The 22,862-nt window shown below is 37.1% G+C and overlaps 1 protein-coding gene across 1 annotated transcript; it reads right to left on the minus strand.

Moving 5' to 3' along the window:
• Nucleotides 1-17,279: 17,279 nt before the first annotated feature.
• LOC145669851 (uncharacterized) lies at nt 17,280-18,562 on the minus strand. The gene is made up of 2 exons (XM_081738198.1): nt 18,299-18,562; nt 17,280-17,873 (listed from the first exon to the last, which is right to left on the minus strand). The coding sequence occupies exons 1-2, from the start codon at nt 18,560-18,562 to the stop codon at nt 17,280-17,282; spliced, it is 858 nt and encodes a 285-aa protein (XP_081594324.1).
• Between the last annotated feature and the right edge of the window lie 4,300 nt (nt 18,563-22,862).

The raw sequence follows: 22,862 nt of genomic DNA on the forward strand, positions 1-22,862 counted from the left end.
GTATCAAATGAGTATGCGTTTTTCAAATCTGGAATGTTATTTTGATAACGCACCTCCTTATGGGGGCACAGGGGGCGAAGCACTAAATGATGGATCTTTATAAAAATTCAAAATTTTGTTCCAGAAATACCAGTGAGCGTCAGATTTTTCACCATTGTCACAGAATTAATATTCTAATGCTCCTTGCATGTGCCAGGGACTTATATGGGGCTATAGCCCCCTCTCAAAAAAAATCACCATAAATATTCTTAGTAGTGACATAAGAAAAGAAGGTACTTTTTGTCAATTAATGTGTAATTTGGCGTCGTTGTAGCACAAAGGTATGCGTTTCACATCTGAAATGTTATTTTAGTAACCACTGCCTTAGGGGGGCACAGGGGGCGAAGCATCAGATGATAGACCTTTATAAAAATTCCAAAATTTGTTCCGGAAATGCAAGTGAGGGTCAGATTAATCACAAATGTCACAGAATTAATATTCTGATACTCCTTGCATGTGTCAGTGACTGATATGGGGCTACAACTTCCCTTTCAAAAATCATATTAAAAATTCACCATAAATATCCTTAGCAGGAACATACCGGAAGAAGCTATTTTTTAAAAATCAATTAAGTTAAATTTGGTGTTATTGTGCTAAAAAGGTATGTGTCTTTTAATATGGGATGTTACTTTGGTACCGCATCGCCTTAGGGGGCACAGGGGGCGAAACATAAAACGATGGATGTTTATAAAAATTCCAAATTTTATTCTGGAAATGCCAGTGAGCATCAGATTAATCATAAATTTCGCAGAATTAATAATATTCCGATGTTTTTTGTATGTGCCAGTGATTGATATGGGACTACAGCCCCCTTCCAAAAATCACATAAAAAATTAGCCATAAATATTTTAGCAGGGACATCCGAGAAACCATTATTTCTTGTCAAATTAATGTAAAATAATTTATCTTAGTAAAAAGGTACGCGTGTTTGAAATATAGAATGTTATTTTGGTGACACCGGATTAGGAGAGCACAGGGCGCGCAGCATAAGCATTTGAATCTTTATTTTTAAAAAATCCAAATTTTATTCTGGAAGTGAGAATGAGTATCAGATTAATCACAAATGACACAGAATTAAGATTCCGATGCTCCTTGCAGGTGCCAGTGATTGATGTGGGGCTACAGCCCCCTTCCACAAATCACGATAAATATCCTTAACAGGGACACACCGGAAGAAGCTATTTTTTAAAATTAAGTAATGTGAAATTTGGCGCTGGCGTTTTTTATTTAAAATTCGGTATAATTTTGATAACGCACCACCTTTAGCGGCAAAGGGGGCGAAGCATAAGATTGTGGATCTTTATGAAAATTCCAAATTTTATTTTGAAAATGCTAATGAGCATGAGATTAGTCACAAATGTCTCAGAATTAATATTCCGATGCATTTTGCATGTCCTAGTGACTTATATGGGCTACAGCCCCCTTCCAAATATCACAAATATTCAGAATAAATATGTCATAATTAATATGTAAGTTGTCATTATTGGAAAACAACAAAAATATACAATAAACCTGGAAATTATTGTAAATGAATAACTTCTGACAGTGTAACATTATGCATGTAGCTTTGTTGTTATCTTGTCACTGGAAAATAATCAAAGAACTTTATATTTTTAAAAATCAATTAGGGCTCTTTCTATAGCAGAAAATCTCTCACACAAATCACCTACGTATTTTCTACACACTTAAGCAGAACCATCTCGAAACAGAACACAAAATGACAGTGGAAAACGTAGCAGGAACAAAAAAAAATCTTAATGAAAAGTAAGATCGTAAAAATTAAAAGTGAGCTTTAAGTTTCAATATTGTTTGCTTTATTCGTAAAAAAAAAAAAAAAAAAAAAAAAAAATCTTTGTAGTGTAGTTTTCTTAATATTTAAGCCTAAGCTTCGACGAGCAAGGGATTTCCTCGGTGAACTAGGAACAGATAACAACACCTGTCTTTTTGTTTCTTCTGTAGATACACTTGGAGATCTTTCTGCACTTTTTCAGATGAAAGATGGGCAGTGTGAAAACAATTGCTGCGGAACTATTTGTACAAACGGTGAATTTGCATATCGTGTACTTTTAATCCGAGTTCTTTAACTATACGGGATCTTGTTGCTCTTGCAGATTTTTCTGATAAAATGTACCATTCAATTACATTAGCACGCTGATCCTGAGTTAAAGACTGCATGATCGAGGACACTACAGTATGAATGCACTCTTAAAGTATACTGGAAACGACAAGTAATTATCAAATGATTAAGCCAGTCTATCCCCGAGATTCACCTACTATGTAATGTCCATTTCCAAAGAAGTCAATCTAACCCAGGTGTTGATTACAGACACAAAATCCTATTGAACTGTCAACACGTTAACTCGTAAATCGTTGGTGTATTGCGATAAGAAAGGTCTGAAACTGTTGTCAGCACACATGAACAAGAATTTGAGTCAGGAATTAGAGGGTGTTTTATAAACAAAAGTTTGTTGACATGGGGACAACTTACAGTGGGACGCCAACAAATGATTCGGACGTGTTCCAGTGCTTCTTAAACACACATCTCTTAGCATGCATTCTGAATAGACCAGAGAGAAGCATGGAAGATAATAAAACAAAGTGGTGTGGTTCTTTAAATGATTTTGGGACCGGGAAGGGGGAATTGAATCACTAAAGTGGACGCTGGCACATGGAGGTAGCTTCTAAGCATTAATTTTGGTATATTTCCAATATTTTGACGTTCACGGAAAATAACGAAAAGTTTGAATTTTTCTTACTGCCTATCTTCCCCAATTTGGAGGTTTGGCGTAATAAAACTAGAAACGCCTGTACATCATAGATAAAAGGGGAGGAAGAAGAGGAATGACATCGTATTTTCTACCTAAAACTGCTAATTTACAGCAAAATTCGTATAAATATAGAGCAAACTGCTTTCCGCAATTTACATTGAAACTCCAGTTAGGCCAATCAAATTTTGAATTGACGCCACTAAAAGAGATCAACACATGACCATTATCATATTTTCGCTTTAGCTTTTTTTCTAAACAAACATTTTTCGACACTAATGCCAAATTTCACTTAAATAATGAAAAATATTTACCTTCTGCCAGTAGGTCCTTGCGTATAAGGACATTCATCATGAATTTCTATTGTTTTATGAAAGGGAATTGTAGCCTAATATCAGTCACTGGTACAGTCCGCAGCAAAAAACCTGCAACATGAGCATATACGTTTATTGTGAAACGACGAAGTCTTTTGCTCCAAAATAAGTGTGCAGGGGAGGACGCCGAGGTTTCTCCTGGCGTGATTCATGCCACTTACACGTTATGTTGATTCCCTGTGCTGTTAGTAGTAGTTTCACAAAAAGCTTACATGCTCATGTTCCAGGTTCTTTGCTGCGGACTGTACATGGAAATAGCATAGGAGCATTAATTCTTTGCGCCTTGCAATTAATTTTATGCTCATTGGCACTACCAAAATAAAATTTGGAATTTTTATACTTCGGCCCCTGTGCCCTCCAAAGCCAAAACTTACCAACTTACCCTTTGTCCCATGTTACCAAAATAACATTTCAGATTTGGAAAATACATAACTTTTTATTACAATAACGCCAAATTTCACATTAATCGACCAATAGAAAAAAAACATCTTCTGGTATGTCCCTGTTAAGGATGTTTATCGTGATTTTTGGTGATTTGTGGAAGGTGGCTGTAGCACCACATCAATCACTGGCACACGCAAGGAGCATCGGAATATTAATTCTGTGCCATTTGTGATTAATCTAATACTCACTCACACTTCCAGAATAAAATTTGGAATTTTTATAAACATCCATAGTTTTATGTTTCGCCCCCTGTTCCCCCCTAAGGCGGTGCGTTATCAAAATAACATTCCAGATTTGAAAAACGCATACTCTTTTGATACAATGACGCCTAATTTTACATTAATTAAAAAATACCTTCTTCTTGTATGTCCCTACTAAGGATATTTGTGGTGATTTTTTAAATTTTTGAAAAGGGGCTTATAGCCCCTTATAAGTCACTGGCACATGCAAGGAGCATTAGAATATTAATTCTGTGACAGTTGTAAAAAATCTGACGCTCACTGGTATTTACGGAACAAAATTTTGAATTTTTATAAAGATCTATCATTTAGTGCTTCGCCCCCTGTGCCCCCATAAGGAGGTGCGTTATCAAAATAACATTCCAGATTTGAAAAACGCATACTCATTTGATACAATGACGTCAAATTTCACATTAATTAACAAAAATACCTTCTTCTCATATGTCCCTACTAAGGATATTTATGGTGATTTTTTTTTTGAAAGGGGGCTGTAGCTCCATTATTAGTCACTCTTACATGTAAGGACATTGGAACATTAATTCTGTGACATTTGTGATTAATCTCACGCTTACTGGCATTCCGAAAATAAATTTTGGGATTTTGGTAACATATCATCCACCTTCTTTTTACGCCCCTTGCCCCCCAAAAGGGGGACGTTCGCAAATAATATTTGAGACGGCTTTACTAGCTTTGTGAATGAGTGTTTTTGCATTTTGTAACAAATATAACTCATTTGCTCCAAAATCTTCACGAATAATTATTGAAGAAAACTGCTTCTAAAATTTAACATTGAATCTCCCATAAGGAAAATGAACTTTCGTGTTTACACCCCTAAAAGGGGGACTAAACAGCAATTTTTTCTTATTTTCTTTAGAAATTCGAAAAATTCAGATATTTCTCAATAAGAGTGCCAAATTTTACATCAATAGTGTATAAACTTCATCTTCTCCCAGCGACTTCATGGCTCTGGATAAGTAGAGTAACAAATAAAACACAGTTCTGACCAGAGCAGAATGAAATATATTAAAAACTATACTTATAATGTGTTACAGTTTCAAGGACCTAACGTCCTCTTCATGAGACACAAACACTCGATCGGAGTGTTTGTGTCTGATGAAGAGGACGTTAGGTCCTTGAAACTGTAACACATTGTAAGTATAGTTTTTAATATACTTCATTCTGCTCTGGTCAGAACTGTGTTTTATTTGTTATATATATATATATATATATATATATATATATGTATGTATGTGTGTGTGTGTGTGTGTGTGTGTGTGTGTTCCTCTAATGCAGAAAATAACTTCAATATCAAACGTGAGTAATACGCGAGAAGAAAAAAAAACGGTGTAATACTATCTAGCTAACCAAAGATAGTAAAGTTAGACTACACAAGAAGGGTACTGATTTCAGTTTGAGAAAAATGAGTTTTAAGTTATTTAGGCTTACAGCGTCCGTTGACTGGAAAAGAATTCCAAGATATGGTTATAGCCCCATATACTGGCTGTAATCAAACTATATGAAATCAGCACGAGAGAACTATTCACCACATATAACCTACAACCCTAACATATAAATTCTTCTTATCTTCATCTTCTTAAATCTTGTCCTCTTCGGGCATCGAATGCTGGACATCAATCATGGTATCGAATCTTAGACATTTGAAGGGATGGAGCATGGTTCTTGCAATCTTGACTTCAATCTTCTTAATATATCCATTAAAACATCTATCCATATGCGTGTCGTTGATTTTCTTCATTCTTCACATACTCACATTTCAAAAAAGTAAGAAACTTCTGTAGTGATACGCTGTCCAATCAAACGAAATGGTACAATTCTTGAAGATACCAACATGTTCCAAAATTCGAAGTATTCCAAGTTTCAAAGTGTTCTACCGGTAAATTTAGATGTACAAATCAAAACCAAGATAAACTTACTTCTAAGCGTGGCAAGTGCTAAAAGAAAGTTCATCATCCATCTACAAGGTGTTCCTATCCACAATCTAATCTTCAAGAAAAGTAATCCACATACAAGTTACGTGCGGACAGACGGACTAACAGATTCTTCATCAATGGGAAAATATATGGGGAGTAATCGCTGATAAATGTCCCAATTTTCTCTATCATAAACACAAAATATGATACGGTCTACGTCATCTAGATGTTCCTCTAAAAATATTCTTGTTGTAGCCAAGGCAATTTTGGCAGCTTCTAACTTCGGAAATTTAAATGCTCCAGTCGAAATATTAGGTAATACAATTGTAGAAAGATCATTCTCCAACATCGCTTTAAAACAATTTTTGTATGTCTCTCGTAAAATCTTCTTGTCTGAATTCCGTGGTCCACATGTCATAATTACATAATTAGCTGGTAGACGATAACCATTGGCAATTTTCGCTTCTCCTGGCTTCAATGATGATATGGTCATTCTTCTAAAAATTCAGACCCAGCTGCGTCTTGAATGGCTTTATCTGCAGCACCTAAAGGAGTTAAGGTTTCATTGGTCGGATTTACTAAGGCATCTGCTTTTATGTCCACTATGTTACCTTTATAAATACTTATCTTCTGATTGATGGCAGTATTACAAGCAAATTTCGGTTTTTCTTCTGTGAAATTCTTCCCTATAGTTGCCCACGTTGGTAGATTTTCGGCAATCACAACATCCTTAATATGAAGCGAAGGGATGAAAACTTCTTCTTCTAAACATTGTTTCTTGGGGTTGAAAATCTCTTCAGTTGGTGGTTCTTGATGGTCTTCGCGTCTCGTCTTCTTCTTTTTCATCGTATGGTCTTCCGTGCAGACGTTGATAGGCATCTCTTCGTCAGAGTCTTCAAAATGGTCTTTCTCTTCCGGGTTTTCCTTCTCATAAAACTTCTTCAATCTCTGGACTGCTATGCTGTCTATCTTGTAAGATCCTCGGGCGGTCTTATACTTAACAAAATATGAATTTGGATTTTCCACACGTTCAATTATGCCTGGACCAATAAACTTTCCGCTGAATGCTTTGGCGTGACCTTTTTTTCTTGTGGTGTCTAAAATCCAAACTTTTTCTCTTTTAAAAACAGGTTTCGTATGTCTCTTGTCAAAAAATTTTGTTGCCGTTTTATGACATTTGTAAAGATTTTCTTGCGCTTTGTCTCTAATCTCTTGTAATTGCTGCAAACGAATAGCATTGTCTTCGTATTGACACGGAGTATTTAAAATTGCCTGATGAAGCAACACGGGCGTCATTTCAGACTTCGCTTGAGGGGGGCAAGATCACCACCCACATAAGACTTCACATTTTGTACTAGTATATTAGTAGACAATCTATTAAAGAATATATATTCCTAAAAGTCTTGGGAGGCAATTGCCCCCTCCTGCCCTCCCTAAATGACGCCCCTGTGAAGCAACCTAGGTTTGGAGCCAAAAAGACATTCAAATGGTGAAATTTGAGACGATAAATTCTTGGTGACGTTAAGCGAAAAAACTATGGGTTGAAATAAGTCAATCCATTCTCCTAAATCTTTGTCACAAAAAGCTGATTTCAATCGTTGTTCTGTTTCTAATACTAATTTCACACACACCATTACCGTAATGTCCATGTACATTTACAAATCGCATGTTAGCACCAATCATAGCACATAATTCTTTAAGAAGTCCACTAGTGAAGGCACTGCCTTTGTCTAAGAGAATTTCATAAAAAAATCCAAACTTTAAAATTACTTTATGATAAAGAAATGAAGCCAAAGTACTTGCTGTAACATCAGGAAGGGAATCTGCAATTATGTATCTAGTACAACTGTCTACTACAACTATCATATATTTGTGATTTAACATATTATTGGGGGAATAATTCCCAGCTACATCTATGTGGATGCGATAGAAGGGGGGAACGGAGGGATAAGTAAGCAATGTACCATACGGAGAACCAATTTTCGATTTCGATACTTGACATATCGTACATTCTTTACATTTCTGATATATAAACAGGGTATGTCCGGAAAGTAATAGGACTGAGTCGATTTTAAACAAATATTGAGCCAATCGTTACAATTCTTTAAAAACTTTCAAAATAGGCTCTTTCTGCGTCGATGCAGCGCTGCCAGTGCGATTTCCAAGCATTGAAAGCGTCACGGAAGTTATTCTCCGGAATAGTTTTGAGAGCCGCGGTGCAAGCTCCTTGGATCCCCTCTGTCGTCTCAAAATGCTTGCCTTTCATCGGGCGTTTCAGGCGAGGAAACAAAAAGAAGTCCGGGGGGCCAGATCTGGGCCGTAGGGCGGCTGCGGAAGCGTTGCGATGCCGGCCTTGGTCAGGTAGCTGTTCACAAGAAAGGCGGTGTGAGCCGGGTAGTTGTCGTGGTGCAGCTTTCAGTCGGCTCCGATGTCTGCTCGGACCCGACTGACCCTTCGTTTGAGTTTCTTGAGCACTTCCACGTGAAACTTGGCGTTGACGGTTTGTCCAGGAGGAACAAATTCATGGTGGACGATGCCTTTGATGTCAAAAAAGACAATGAGCATCGTTCTCATTTTGGATTTGCTCATTCTTCCTTTTTTGGGCGAGGAGACGCCGGCGTGTGCCACTCGGAAGATTGCCTCTTTGTCTTGGGATCATACTCAAAGATCCATGATTCGTCACCTGTGATTACGTTATTCAAAAATTGGAGGTCACTTTCACACATGTTCAAATTTTCTTGGCACAATTCCATTCCCCGCAATTTCTGGTCATCAGTGAGCACTTTTGCGACAATCTTCGCGCACACCTTGCGCATGTTCAAATGCTCCGTCACAATTTCATGAACCACAGTTTTTGGTAAATTTAACATCTGACAATAAAACGAATACTTAGTCGACGGTCTGAGTTCAAAACTTCGCGCACACGAGTCACATTGTCGGTGTTTGTCGAAGTCGAAGGTCTTCCAGCACGGTCTTCATCGGCGTCTTCTTCCCGGCCCTCCGAAAAGGCCTTGTGCCACCGAAACACACCACTTCTTGCTAAAGCATCATCTGGGTAAGCCTACTTGATCATATCAAACGTCTCTGTCGCAGATTTACCGAGTTTAACACATAATTTAATCGCGTACCTCTGCTCTAACGAACGCTGCGTTTTCGGCTTGCACCACTCACAGAAACCCGTCGCGCGAAAAAGCCTGTCCTGACTCTCCGTGTGCTCGGAGACAACTGACCAGCCGCTCGTTCATTAGCTAGGAACGCCCTCTACCGGATCCAGTCGGTGCGCGCACACTCCGAAGTACAGTCATGGCGGAATAAAATCAGTCCTATTACTTCCCGGACAAACCCTGTATTTCTTCCTGTTGGAAAAATACACTGTTTTAACTAACATATCATAGGTTTTGGAATAACCAGAATGAGATGATCCCAATGCAGACGTATGACAAGCATTAAAGTAGGAACGCAAAGAAGTAGGAACTGCAACCAAAATTTTTATACCTTGAGAAGTTTTTTTTTTGTTTCCTATACAAAATTCCATCTTTAAGAGTAAAATATAGTGCTTGGCTTCTATTTTAGGATTTCTATTTTCTTTCTGTTTCAACCAAGAAAAAATATCTTTAAAAAAACGAATCTTTACTCTGTTCGTTTGCCAGATTTGACTCATTTAAAATTGAAAATGAATTTGTGGTCTGAGTAAACAAAATTTTCGGATCTTCTTGATTCTTTTTCTCGTCTTCCAAATATCTAGGGGGGTTAGAAAAACGTGAAATGGCGTCTGCCTCTATATTACTGGAGCCACTGAAGTGTGAAATAGTAAAATTGTACGATTCGATTTCACTTAACCATCTAGAAATTTTACTTACATTCTTTGTTTGCTTCAAATAAATTAAACTATGACAATCTGTCTTCAAATAAAAATGACGTCCCAAAAGAAAATACCTAAATGAACGTAATGAGTATAACAATGCTAGTAATTCAAGCTGATATGGGTGTAATTTTCCCTCACTAGGAGATGTTGCACGACTACAATAACTAATGAGTACTAGATTTGTGTCGTCAGGTGAATTTTGAGGTTGTTTCATTAGACCAGAAAGAGCGACTTTGCTGGCATCAAAATAGAGATACAGAGGATAATCAGGCTTGTATCTCATTAGACAAGGTGCTGAAATGATGGCTTGTTTGATATTATTGAATGCTGTCTCCTGTGCGTCCTTCCAACGAAAAGGAGCGTCTTTTTTCAGCAAAGAAAGTAACGCTTCTGCTAATTGACTGAAATTAGGTAAATACGAACGAACGAAAGAAGCCAATCCTAAAAAACTTTTGACCTGTTTCTTTGTTTTGGGACGTTGATAGTTGGAAATTAAGTTAATTATTCGTTTCGAAATAGACAAACCATCTTTACTAACAGTGTGACCTAAAACATCTAATGAAAAATATCCCAATTTTGTTTTTTCTGGGGAAAGCTTTAAACCAATTTCTTTTATTCTTTGAAGCAACATACGAGTTAAGTGCACAACTTCATCAAAACTATCACTAGACCAAAATAATCGTCAACATAGGCAAATATTTTATCTTGTGGAAGACCTTCTAAGGTGAGTTTCACTAATCTGTTGATACCACTAGTAGATGTCTTGACCCCTTGGGGCAAAAAATTAAAATGATACGATCCCACGCCCGGAATCGAAAAAGCTGTAATAGGTTTAGATTCTTCAGTAAGGGGAATATTAAAGAATGCTCCAAAAACGTCGCTAGAACATAGATATTTACGTCCTTACAAATTAGTCAAAATATCCTGGATAGGAGGGATCGGAAAACTGTCAGGAACCATTTTTTTGTTGATATGACGGGCGTCTTGTATAAATCGATACTGTCCATTCTTCTTTTTAACAAGCATTACCGGAGAATTATACGGACTAACACTAGGCTCAATGATCTTACTTTTCAATAAAATATCTACTTGTTTTTTGATCTCATCCCGTAGATGAAATGGTATCGAAAATTGGGGTCGATTTACTGGGGTATTGTCTACTAATTCAATTTTATGCTTATATCCTTTAGCACAACCATAATCAAATTCATTCCAAGAAAAACTAGAGCAAAATTCCTCTACTAAATCATATAATTGCTGTTGTTGATGTGGCAACAATTCAGGGTTAACATTTACTCTATATTTATCATAACCTTCAGGAAAAGATTTCATATCTACTGCATTAACTTGATAAACATTATTGTTAGTGCTATTTTGTTTCTTGAAGTTGGTATCACTGATAACATGTTCGGCAGAACCCAAAACAACATATTTTTTCAAGTAAAGTTTACTTTTGGTAGGGTTAATCACAGATATTAGCGGATGAATTTCGTCTACAACTGATTTACGCACAAAAATTTCTGCCTGCGTATCTATTAACTCATTGGGAACTAATAAATTGCGATTTCCTGCAAGATCATTTACTTTCTTTAATGTAACCTGAACACTTGAATTAGGAGGCAAAACAACAGAGCGAGCCACTAAAAATTGAGGTTTATATAATTTTGCTATATGGTTAGAAATTTCATCAAAAGATACGTATGGCGGCAATTCAATTCTTGGAGGAATACCAAATTTAACAACACTAAAATAATTCTTATTGTGATCAACCATTGCAAGATTACTTTTCAAAAAATCTTGGCCAATTATGCTATTATACGGAAAATTATTATACACTCGAAAGAGATGCGTAAAATACTGTCCTCCTAATTTAAATTTCACTAAAGCGATTTGATCACTTCCTTGAGAATTTCCTGTGATACCACGAATAAAAGTCGTTCCTTTGAGTATTTTATGCTTATTACTTAAACTATTACCAGAAATTATACTGACAGTGCTGCCTGAATCCAATAGAAATAAATGCGGCTTATTATCAATATATGCTTTAACATGAGGCAAATCAGCTTCATATTGAATAGGCACATAATATCGCTTACTATTGCTAACATTATTACACATATTATTGTCTACTTTATTCCTATTATTCGATTTAACATTCTCATTTACATTGACTCCATTGACAGAAGCAAGACGCTGCGAATGAGAGGAGGATGCGTTGGATGGATTTCTTCGCTCCAAAGGCGAACGCTCAAAAGATTGTATACACACAGATTTTCCTTTGTGTGCGTGATAAACTTTTGCCAGCGCAGTTCGTTGCACAAGGCTTTCTAACTGGACTTTGATACCGTCTAACTGAGCTATCAAGCTATTTCTTTCTTCAGGCTGACCTACAATTTCATTTACGTTCTGAATATTAGAATCTAAAGTATTTTCTTTTTGCTGTATAGCATTCTTACTAACAGGATATATATTGTATTCGTTTATTATTTCCAAGGACTTCAATTGCTGACTACGCATTCTAACAAGAAAATTAACTCTTTCCTCTAGACCTAAGGACTTTGCTAACTCAATAACAGCCTTATACGATTTACTTACAACTACAGAATAAAACGAAGGCAATAACCCATTGATTATCAAGTTAAGTTGTTCGGTCACTGGCATCTTCGGATCGTACTCAAGTATTAATTTCCATTTATGAAAAATGTAATCTAAAACAGATTCAGAATCTAGCTGCTCTCTATTTCTCATTTCTTGCTCTAAAACTTGCGAAACTATATTATCTTCATAAGCCTCTATTAGATTCTTCTTAATCTGTACATACATTAGATTATCATATTCTGCGGTTGATTGTAAAGCTAACAGATAAGCACGAGCCCCGTTTTGTAGACAATACGGCAACAAATGACGTTTCTGTACATCACGTAGGTTATGAAGGACAGAAAAATCCTCAAAATGACTAAAAAATGACTGAACTGACTCGTTCAATTTGCCAGAAAATTTGGGGGGTTCTACTAAACGATCTAAGGCAAAAGATATAGCACTAGTACTCTCCATTATATATATTTCCAAAATCACACTTGAGATAAATATCTTACACTACTATGTATATGTATATCCAACACCAAAATGTAAATAACACTTCTTATATACTAACACAAAGAAAAACAAAATATAGTAACTTGGCAAAATTTTCTCTTCTCACCCACTTAATCATTCAACTAAAGAACAATAAAACAAAGAATTACTCTAACAGAGCAAATGAATAAACGTAGCGAAGGTGGGCGGGTGGGGTAAAATAACTCTACTCAATTTCTCTCAACAAACTATAAATTACTCAGATACTGCACAAATTACTCAAAATACATCGTTTCTACCGTATAAAATCTCTAAAGTACCTGACTTATTTATCGAAATATTTAGAATCGTAAAATTTAATCATAGAGTCGTAATCTATCGAAATTTTGGGATCGTAACAAAGGCGTAAGCCCAACAGCATCTCCATCATGTAGCGCTGCTGTGCCATCAGTTTTAGCTCAGAATACGTAATAAATAAATGCAACGAAATGGGGATGGAACTGATGCACAACACGGTACTTAACTGTAAAATTGTGGTTGAATTTAAATAAAATTCAAATGTTTCTAATTTTGAAAATGACTAGTAGGGAAAGGTGAGAGAGAGAGAAAGGTTATGATTAAAAGATAAAGGATGAGCACTAGCCTGATAGATCCAATGAAGCTGGCGTCGTCCTAGTCATCTGGAATGATGAATATCTTTCTCTGGAGAAGTCTGGATTAGCTGGAGACCGTCAACATCTGGATCATAATCCTGTTGAACTACAAGGGGAGTCGATAATGCCTCTTTACGATAATGTCCTTCCACATCTTCATTCTACTAGACTGCTGGAGCTTGTTGAGTCTGCGGTGATAAACCAACAGAATGGTACTCTTTGACTTGTGGAGTCGGTGGTCCTCCAACGGTGGGATCCGCTTCTCTTCGATGATCCTGCACCTGTCCCAATCGTGTGTTGAATACCCCTTGTTGTTCTGGTCCTCGTGGTTTTGATCAATTCAAGAATGATGACCTAATCGGGAAGTATCAGGCTGTGCTTGAAGGTATGCGGAAAGGAAAGAAGGAAGCTAGTCGAGTTTATTTAACAAATATGGATTTACAAAAGCCGTCTGAGAATGTACACTTCTAATCAAAGTTTTCTTTCAAAGTTTTTAAAAGTTCATGTGTCTTTATATCAAATACACAGTCACTTAATTTCCAATAGACAGTTACTTCACAGTACTTAATTACTTTTGTTCGGTTGCAGAGAAAGCTATACGTGATGTACCTACCAATAAGTAAGTTTCTTCTTCTTTTTAAATTTTACGTCCCACAGTTATGCCGGTTAGGCTAAAGGAGACGGTGATGATGAGAGATGAGTGAAATGGTGGAATGAAGGAAGTGGGAGGAAACGGGAGAACCCCGAGAAAACCCACGAGCACGATGTTTGTCCACCACAAAGTTCACTTGGCGGGGGCTGGGATCGAACCCGGGACCCCAAGCACCAGAGGTGAACGCTCTACCACTGAGCCACCGCGCCCCCCCCAATAAGTAAGTTTGATAATAAAAGGTCTGCAGGAATGGATGATATTCCACAGTTTCTTTTGAAGAAATGTATCCAAATTATCGCACTTGCATTAGCGGACATCATTAATCCAAGGAATCTTCCTTGATGCACTAAAACTCTCAGTCGTTAAACCCTTGTTCAAAAAAGGATGTAGAAACGAAATAGAAAACTACCGTCCCATATCACTTTCTTCTGTTATTTCTAAACTTGTTGAAAAACTAGTATGTAAGCGACTACTAAGTTTCATTAATGAACAAAACTTAATCACGAAAACGCAACACGGATTTATAGAAGGCAAACCCACAATTACTGCCATATATGAACATATCAAAGTAGCTATAACGTCTGTTGATCAGAAAGCCAATACTGTCGGCATATATTGTAATGTCTCTCAAAAGCGTTTGATTGTGTAGACCATGATATACTTTTTGGTAAATTAGAGAAGTATGGCATTAGGGATATTGCTTTGGACTGGTTCCAAAATAATCATACTTGTACAATCGTAAACAAATCGTACAAATTCTTCATATGGACGAAACAAGTAAAAGTCTGAGCAAAATAAACTCAAATGAACGAATAAATAGAAAAGGTGTTCCACAAGGATCAGTTTTAGGAATCAATCCAAATCAAGCATGTGATCAGATTTTGAATAAAATACAGAATAATTGCTGTTTGATCGCCTTCGTTGTTTGCTCTACCAGCCTGTATAAGTTACATTTTCGCCCATCCCAATAGTTTAATCCAATGAATGGTAATGTTACCAGCACTCAACGAAAAAAAAGTAGCTAAAAATAGCCAGGATTAGGTAGAAAAAATAGCAAGCTTTCGCGCTGAGACAAGGCTAAATAAATTCGGTTCCTATAATAACAAACTCAAAGGAAAACTCCCCTAACAGAAATAAATGTCATCATCATCTACTTCAGATTGAGGCATAGGTTGTCTTTTTATTGATTGCTTGTACAGGGCTGCTTTCGTTTTAAATAGCTGCAAAACTGTGGCTGAAAATTCATAGAAGTAACACTTTTGCACATGGCGCAACCCAAATATCACTCCCAAATTTGAAAAAAGTGTTTTTGTTTTCAGCCTGTTACTGAGTCTATTTTCGACTATATTCCTTTGGTCAGGCCCGCAACCAGTCACAGAGGTTTGGGTGGCCATGAATATGTTAAGGGAACAAATTATTAAATATTCTCTTACAAATAGCTAAATTGTGTTTTTTGTATTAATAATAGCATTTTGTGCTAAGGTTTGGAGGTGCCCGAAAAGTTTACAGGAGCCTGCCCACCTCTAGTATCGGGCCTGCCCCCGGTTGAATACACACTTCTGCGTTCGAATGTTGAAGCATTAGTATGAAAGAAAACCAACGAAACTAATTCTGAAAATGGACTCTCCTTATTTACTTCTTGCAAAAATTCTTCATGTAAGACATGAATTCATGTTTGCCACTTATTTCAGTTTTATCGATATTATCTTCAAATCCCAAAGTGAAAGCTAAAGATTAGCCACTAAAAAATTTTCATTGGTTTGAAATCATGGGCGGAGCTATGGCGGGGGGTGGGGCATAGGAAGCACTGCCCGTCCAACTTTTTGATATAAAAATAAAAATGCCACAGTAAGAAAATTGTCAAGAATTAGTTGTTCATATTAACTCCACACTCGTGTCCCCCATTCCTAACTTCGCCTATGTTTGAAATACTGATTGACGCTGAAAAGCGTCGTCTTGTAAGAATGCGTATATAATCGGGAAATCTATTCTGAATTTCTTTAACGAATTTATTACTCAAACTTACACTTCTTCCCTGAAGATTTTTCTCAACGTCTACTGGAAACTTTACAAGTTTTGAACTCATTCTCTACTGTGTAACCAAGCTAAGGGGAGGAACCAATATGGCCATTAATACTATCATTTAAGGAGTCAATTTTAGCAGTGGAGTTTAGAAACGACCCGTTCGAGAGAGTAATGCTCCCGGAAATACTTTTTTTCTTGCGCTACTCTAGTCGGGTGTTTTACGTACTATCCTAGCCAGCTGTAAGTTGGTCACAAAATTAATATCTTGGGGATCAAGGTGGAACAAAACCAGCCTTGCGGGGCTTCCCACAGTTCCCCACATGTCTGGCCACTGTTCACCCCAATTCCTGCTTGAAGATCTTCACTTTGTACACGTGTTGGTCTTCCTGCAAGTAGTGCGTCTTCGAGTGTTTCGTCACCGTCCTTAAATTTGTTAAACAACCGCTGCACTGTCCGCATAGTCATGACACCCCGACTAAAGACCTGGTATATCTTCCGGCTGCAGCTGCGTTTGATCCCAGTTTGAACTCGTACCCTAGAATACAGGCCCGTATGACGCTCTGTGGAGGTCCCATGTTCACTTTCTCCTTACGCAAGTTTACGGCGTGACTGAACTGCTACAACCACATAGTATGTTGGATATACCCACACCAAAAACTGACCTTCGGCTTATTTCCATTCGCATTAAACTCAAGGTGTAAGGGTCAGTTGAACACGGACCTCCACAAAAAAGAAACTTATGATGTCTTTAATGCATTACTCAGTCATCTTCATCCCTCTGTTGATTAACTGATATTAATTTTTTATACTTGATCGGACAACTACACATTGGAGTGCAGAACAAACGGCGATTCTTACATTTGCATTTCAAACTTGTTTGTAGAAGCGTCACAAATGTGTCGCAAAAGAACGTTGCCACTGTCTTGAGAAAGACTTATCGGCAATTTACAAAGGTAATTAAACGTGTAAAATGTAATGATTTGATTAGTGGAAAAATGATAAAAAGTTATAAGATGAGTATAAAGGTATATGACATACAGGGGCGTTCCGAAGGCTCATAAGGGCGTTAATGTGCCGAATGGATAAGTATGATGTACCGAATAACGAGAGGCACTCATTAATTTATCTTGCAATAGAAAGGTCCCCAGAACCAACTTTCTGGAGTATTATCTGTTTGCCGTATGGTTACATAAAGAGTCTTGTACATTATTCGTTTATCAGTACACAGTTTGAGACCTCAAAATGAGACAAATGATGTTTGCCAGGGGTAGCACATTTTTCACAGTTTCAGCTGTACTCATTACACCTGGTAATGATACTTCACTCACGCACTGATCACTGAGTATTTCCAACTCGGATAGCTCTGCAAAAGAATCAAACTTTGAAGCTGCTGCTGGATATAAAGAAACTGCTCCTTCAACACGGCTAATATTGATATTTTTCCTCTCCATGGATGCACTGAAAATTGAGAAAAGAGGTTTGACTATTTCTACGCACTTCTTCAGATTTTCCTTGGACAAGATAAGAAGCGTATCTAACACTGCTATAAACTCCTTTGAATAAAAAGACTCCAGAGTATGATGAACTTGCGACTCCGCGTTGTCATCCAGACGTTTAGGCGCTACACGACGACGATGGTGACGATTGAAGTCAATTTCAGCATCAACACCCAAAGAGTCTGCGAACGAAATGGCACTCAGAATCAGATTCTTCATTCCTTCACTATCACTCCTGATATCTTCCAATGATCTTATGACGCTTTCAATGATAACAAATGCCTCAGGAATGTTTAGTTCCTTCTCTTCAAGTTTCTATGTTAAAATCTTAACCTTATACATAATATTTTTCATAAACATTATTGAAACAATGAAGTCAAAACACAACTTCTTTCTCAGACTAAGCGCTACAGATTTTGTGTTATTATCAAACTGACAAGACGTAGACATTGTATTTAGAACCTTCACGACTTCATTAAGTGATGCCCAGAGAGCTGTGATTGTTTCGGCGGCCCTGTCCAACGGGTCTTTGAAAGGCTACGCAAATGAAGTGCTACTTTAGATTTGGATAGTTCGCTACTTAAGAAATTAAAACGTTTTATACTTGATGTAAAAAATACATACACATTTTCAAGGACACTAAAGAACTCACCAATAATAGCACTTGCATCACAACTATGTTTCAGAAACGTGTTAGCTCTGTGTGCCTGACAAGGCAAGTAAGAGATTTCGCGCCCTACAATTTCAGATAACTTTCTCTGTGCTCCTTTGTTTTCTCCTGATATTGCGCTGGCACAATCGTAAGACTGAAATGCTATATGGTTCAAATCTAATTCATTCCTTACAAGAACATCATAAATTGTTTTTGGAATTCCCTCACCAGTCTTGTCAGGAAGTTCAACAACTTCAAGAAGTCGCTCCTTAGCCTTACCCTCTTCATCAACATAACGAACAACAACAGAAAGACGGTCTTTATTAGAAGTGTCAGGCGTCGAATCTGCCATAACTGAAAAAATTTCCGCCTTTTTTATTTCATCAATAATTTTTTTCTTGTTTCTGTTGCAAGTAGTTTTATGAATTCATTCTGTGATTTCTTTGCCAAGTAAGACACATGATATGGACGCAAATTCCGATCATAAAGCCACTTTTTCATTACACTGCAATGCCTAGACATAAGCTGAACGAGTTGCTGAAGGTTTCCATTGCAGTCATCGCAACCACCACGAAATGCCAAACCTTGTCTTTCTAAAGTACGAGCGATGTCCATTAAAATTTTTAAAGCCTGTGTGTTGTAAACATTCTCCTCTTCCTGTCTAATTATCTCCTTTCGTTTTGTTTTACTCAATAGAATGTCAACGTGAGTTGTCTTTGAAACAAATTGCAATAGTCTTGAAGTGCTGCTTTATGTGCTTTCGAAGAAAAGTGTTGTGCCAATTTGCCGTCTTTAGACTTACCAATGCTTTTCATTCTATGCCACTGCCTTACACCTAGTCGATCCCAAGCTTCATCAGCACATTCTCTGTCAACACCCTCTGGAAAAAGGGGTTTTACAATGATCAAAGCTTGTAGAAAACCTTACTTTTACAAGTACAATGACAGTGACTCAACAAAGAATAAGGATGTCTAAAAGTAAAATATAGTAAAGCGATAAGCGATGAAAAAGATGTTAATTAAGAAGCTGAAAACAGTCATACAATAATGTATAGTTTATACTGTAATTGCAAACGATTTCATTAATTTACTGTATTAATTTACTGAAGGGTTGGTGGGTGGTACGTGATGTCGTAAGCTAAGAAATGAACACGAGTGGCCAAACCATGCCACTATCCTCAGGCTGCCGGTTGCCAGTCCGAACACGGCAGTTCCATAGGTGGTGGACAGTGGAAAGACTCTCCAAAGAACAAAAACAAAGAAACGGGAAAGAGTAAGAGATTTAAGGGAAAATCCCTCCGGAACCAAAACTGGCAAGGTAATAACTGAAGGAGGGAGTGCTCTGGAAATAGTGGAGGGCGTACCAATTTGAATTGCCTAGGGCGCCGGGAGGTTAGAAACGGCCCTGGCTGTAGCTAGTATAAGCCAGAATTATATTCAAATATATGATTTGTTATTACAGCAGCAACAGGTATGACAGCAACTTCGAATGACTTAACTAGTTTTAACCTTAGATAGGCTAACTGTCATTACTAGTAGTGTTCCGTATTTGTTTAGACCCCTACTCTTTTATAACTGTATCTCATTTTTCCTCTGACGAGAGCAACGCCTAACCGAGCATTCACTGAACTAAACGCCGTTAAAACATATATTCGTAGCACAATGGCGCTGATGAAGTTGAACTCTCTGGCATGGAAAGTGAATAAAAAGCCTCCTCATTGATATTGAAACATTAGTTAACGAATTCCTCTCCGAAAAAGATTATTTGCACGGTTGTTTTTCAGCTGGTAATTTATAGGTATACTGAAGCTTGTTGAAATTCCTCCATAGTTCTAGAGGCGAGACACTGAAACCATTCGTACTATGGGGGGAGTTGGCGTGTAAAACTAGTCAAATACGAACGATGTTAGTGTTGAATTCATAGTTTTTGGGGTTGCAAGAATGAATAGTGACACATGTCGATGCTGCTTAAGTCCAAGTTAAGCCTTGGTTTTCGTGGAGATCAGAGTGAGAGGGTGACAGGCAAAAAAATCGAAAACATCCAATATTTGTGTCGAGAGTATAGTTTTGAGGGTCACTGACATAAATAGTGATATTCGAAATATAGTAATGTCAGCCCCATTGTCATGGAGGTCAGAGAGAAAAGCAGTGAAGATTTCTGAACAGTTCCTTTGGGGTGAGTTATAATACACTGAGAGTGAAAAGTGGCAATGCACAAATATTAATATCACATCGGGAACTATAGAGATATGACTTCTGGGGAAGTCTCATTGCTGCTGGGAGGTGTCTACCTGATCATTCCCTAAAATCGTCACTGCTTTGCAGGGGCGAAGGTAGGAATTTATTTCAGGGATCGATAACTTTTTAAGGGGTTCAAAGTCAATATGAGGACATCCTGTACTAAAATGTCGAACATCATCTATAATATTAGGTAAAATTTACAGAAAAGTAGTGATTTCGGGTGGCGGGGGACTCTGGATCGTCAAGGCCTACATCCTGTGTTCGTCCCTGTTGCTCCGAACTTTCATAAGCTTCTCTTCAAATATATGAGACATAAAATGTAAATGATAAATGTATAACATAGAATACTATTTAGGATAAATAGAAAATAACTAAGAAGTAGAAAATAATTAAATATGTCGAAAGACAAGCTTTTTAACCAGTAAGTACTCGCACCATTTTTTGTGACAGCAGTACTCGCGCGGGGATCCAATAGACCCCCAAATTTATATTTTTTACAATAAAATATATTTTTTATAATTAGGACATGTAGGATAACTCTAGACATGTTTTTAAAAGTATTTTTTGCAATTAGAATTTTTGTAGTCGTTTTGAGACATTTTGTTATATTTTTTTATCAGGTTTTCTGGCTACCAACACAAAATTTACCTGTTTTGGGGTCTGTGCACACTCCACGCGAGTACTTAAGAGTTAAACAATCATACTTGAAATGAAAAGTATAATTTTAAAAACATGTTCCATTTATGCATGGCTAAAAAGAAGTGAGAAGTGCTGATCTGCAGTGCCATTTTTCATCTCTTCGAACCCGAAAACTATGAATTCGACATCAATATCTTTCGCATTCTATTATTTTTACATGTCACGCCTTCCCCTTCGAGCAATGGTATCAGTGTCTTACTCTCCCCCATAAGTATATTGTTCAGATGGTAATTTATTCGTATACCAAATTCGTTTGAAATTTCTCCAGGGGTCCATTTTGCATCATACGGTCCATTCTACGTTTCTTCTTTGTCATATATATGTATATAGATATTACAGCAACAATGGAATATTGTATTACCCTCCGACTGTCGTCGTTATGTAAAAACTCATCATGATATGACGTAGGAAAATGAGTTATCGCAAGGTTGTAAGATTTAATATCAAAGTTGAAACATCACAAGTTAAAGGAAAGCGTGTAATAAGAAATTACCTATTTGAAAATAATTCCGGCTTAAACTAGCTGCAAATATACATAAAGGTCAAAATTGAATTTCTGAAATGCACTGTATGAGCGTCGCTATAAAGAAAAAAAAACAATAAGAACGGTCGGGATTCGAACCTACGAGTCTCTTACACTAACCAATCATCTAACAGACAATGAAATAAACACCCTACTTTCTAAGCTTATAGGTTCACAACCAAGAGACAGACTCATGCGCATTTCCATTGCATTAAAAAAATTTACGTTTCTAAAGTCTAACATGTTTACGACGATTTATTTCATTTTACACTAGAGTCTCGCAAAAGATAATTTATACCTGAGTATTTGGCCCTAATTTATCAGACGGTTCTGTCAAATATAATTAAATTATCACAGTACTAACAAACTTTTACTGTCTTCAAAAGTGTTCCTGAAGAAGGGAAGTTCATTATCCACCATGTAACTAAGTTATATGAATTACTAAATAAAAGTCTCCGTGGCTGAATGGATAAAGCCCGGGTTTGATGGCTTAGAGATTTGTGGTTAAAAAACCGTCTCGGACGCTAAAGATTTTTTAAAACTCTTAGGCTAGTTTTAGACGGAAGCATTTATCGTAGCATTTCTCATAGATGTGCTGCCAAAAATTTCATATATTCTATGGCATCAAAAGTATATGGTGCTTTTAAACGGTAGCATTTAGTAAACATCTGTCGTGACGTAGCAAACAAATCACTGGAGAAGAGCGCAATTATGGCTCCGAAATTACGCGTGAGGTAGCTAAAGCTATAGTAATTGTAACAATAGTTCTCGCCGGTCATATTAAAAAAAAAACGAAAATCAGAAAGACGTATATGGACAAAGAGCATCCCTACTCCAACTCATTTTTCTTTACTACAATTCAATTTCCCACACAAAACAAAGATCATGGATATTTGACACAAAATCTTTCGCTTCTTTTTAACACACCACGGCGCTGGAATCGGACTAGAAATGCTGGGGAAAATACTTCGAAATAGAGCAGGTTCTATCGACAAGAAATGCCATAGGATATGCCATGGCATGGGAAATGCTATAGCATTTGCTACTTTACACGGTAGGATATCGATGATACGATTTTTTCTATGAGAAATGCTACGATAAATGCTTCCGTCTAAAACTAGCCTTAGTTTTCCTAATCTTAAAATCTTTCTTTCCTTTCGCACTATCTGATGCAGAAAAAAATGAGTTCT

This window comes from Thermobia domestica, chromosome 14, assembly GCF_964235325.1.
Source record: "Thermobia domestica chromosome 14, izTheDome1.hap1.1, whole genome shotgun sequence".
Lineage (NCBI taxonomy): Eukaryota > Metazoa > Arthropoda > Insecta > Zygentoma > Lepismatidae > Thermobia > Thermobia domestica.

Coding starts and splice junctions, on each gene's coding strand:
- LOC145669851 (XM_081738198.1), bottom strand. CDS start 18,562: ATGGCAGATTCGACGCCTGACACTTCTAATAAAGACCGTCTTTCTGTT. Junction 17,874..18,298: donor AGAGAAAGTTATCTGAAATT/GTAGGGCGCGAA, acceptor ATTTTAACATAG/AAACTTGAAGAGAAGGAACT.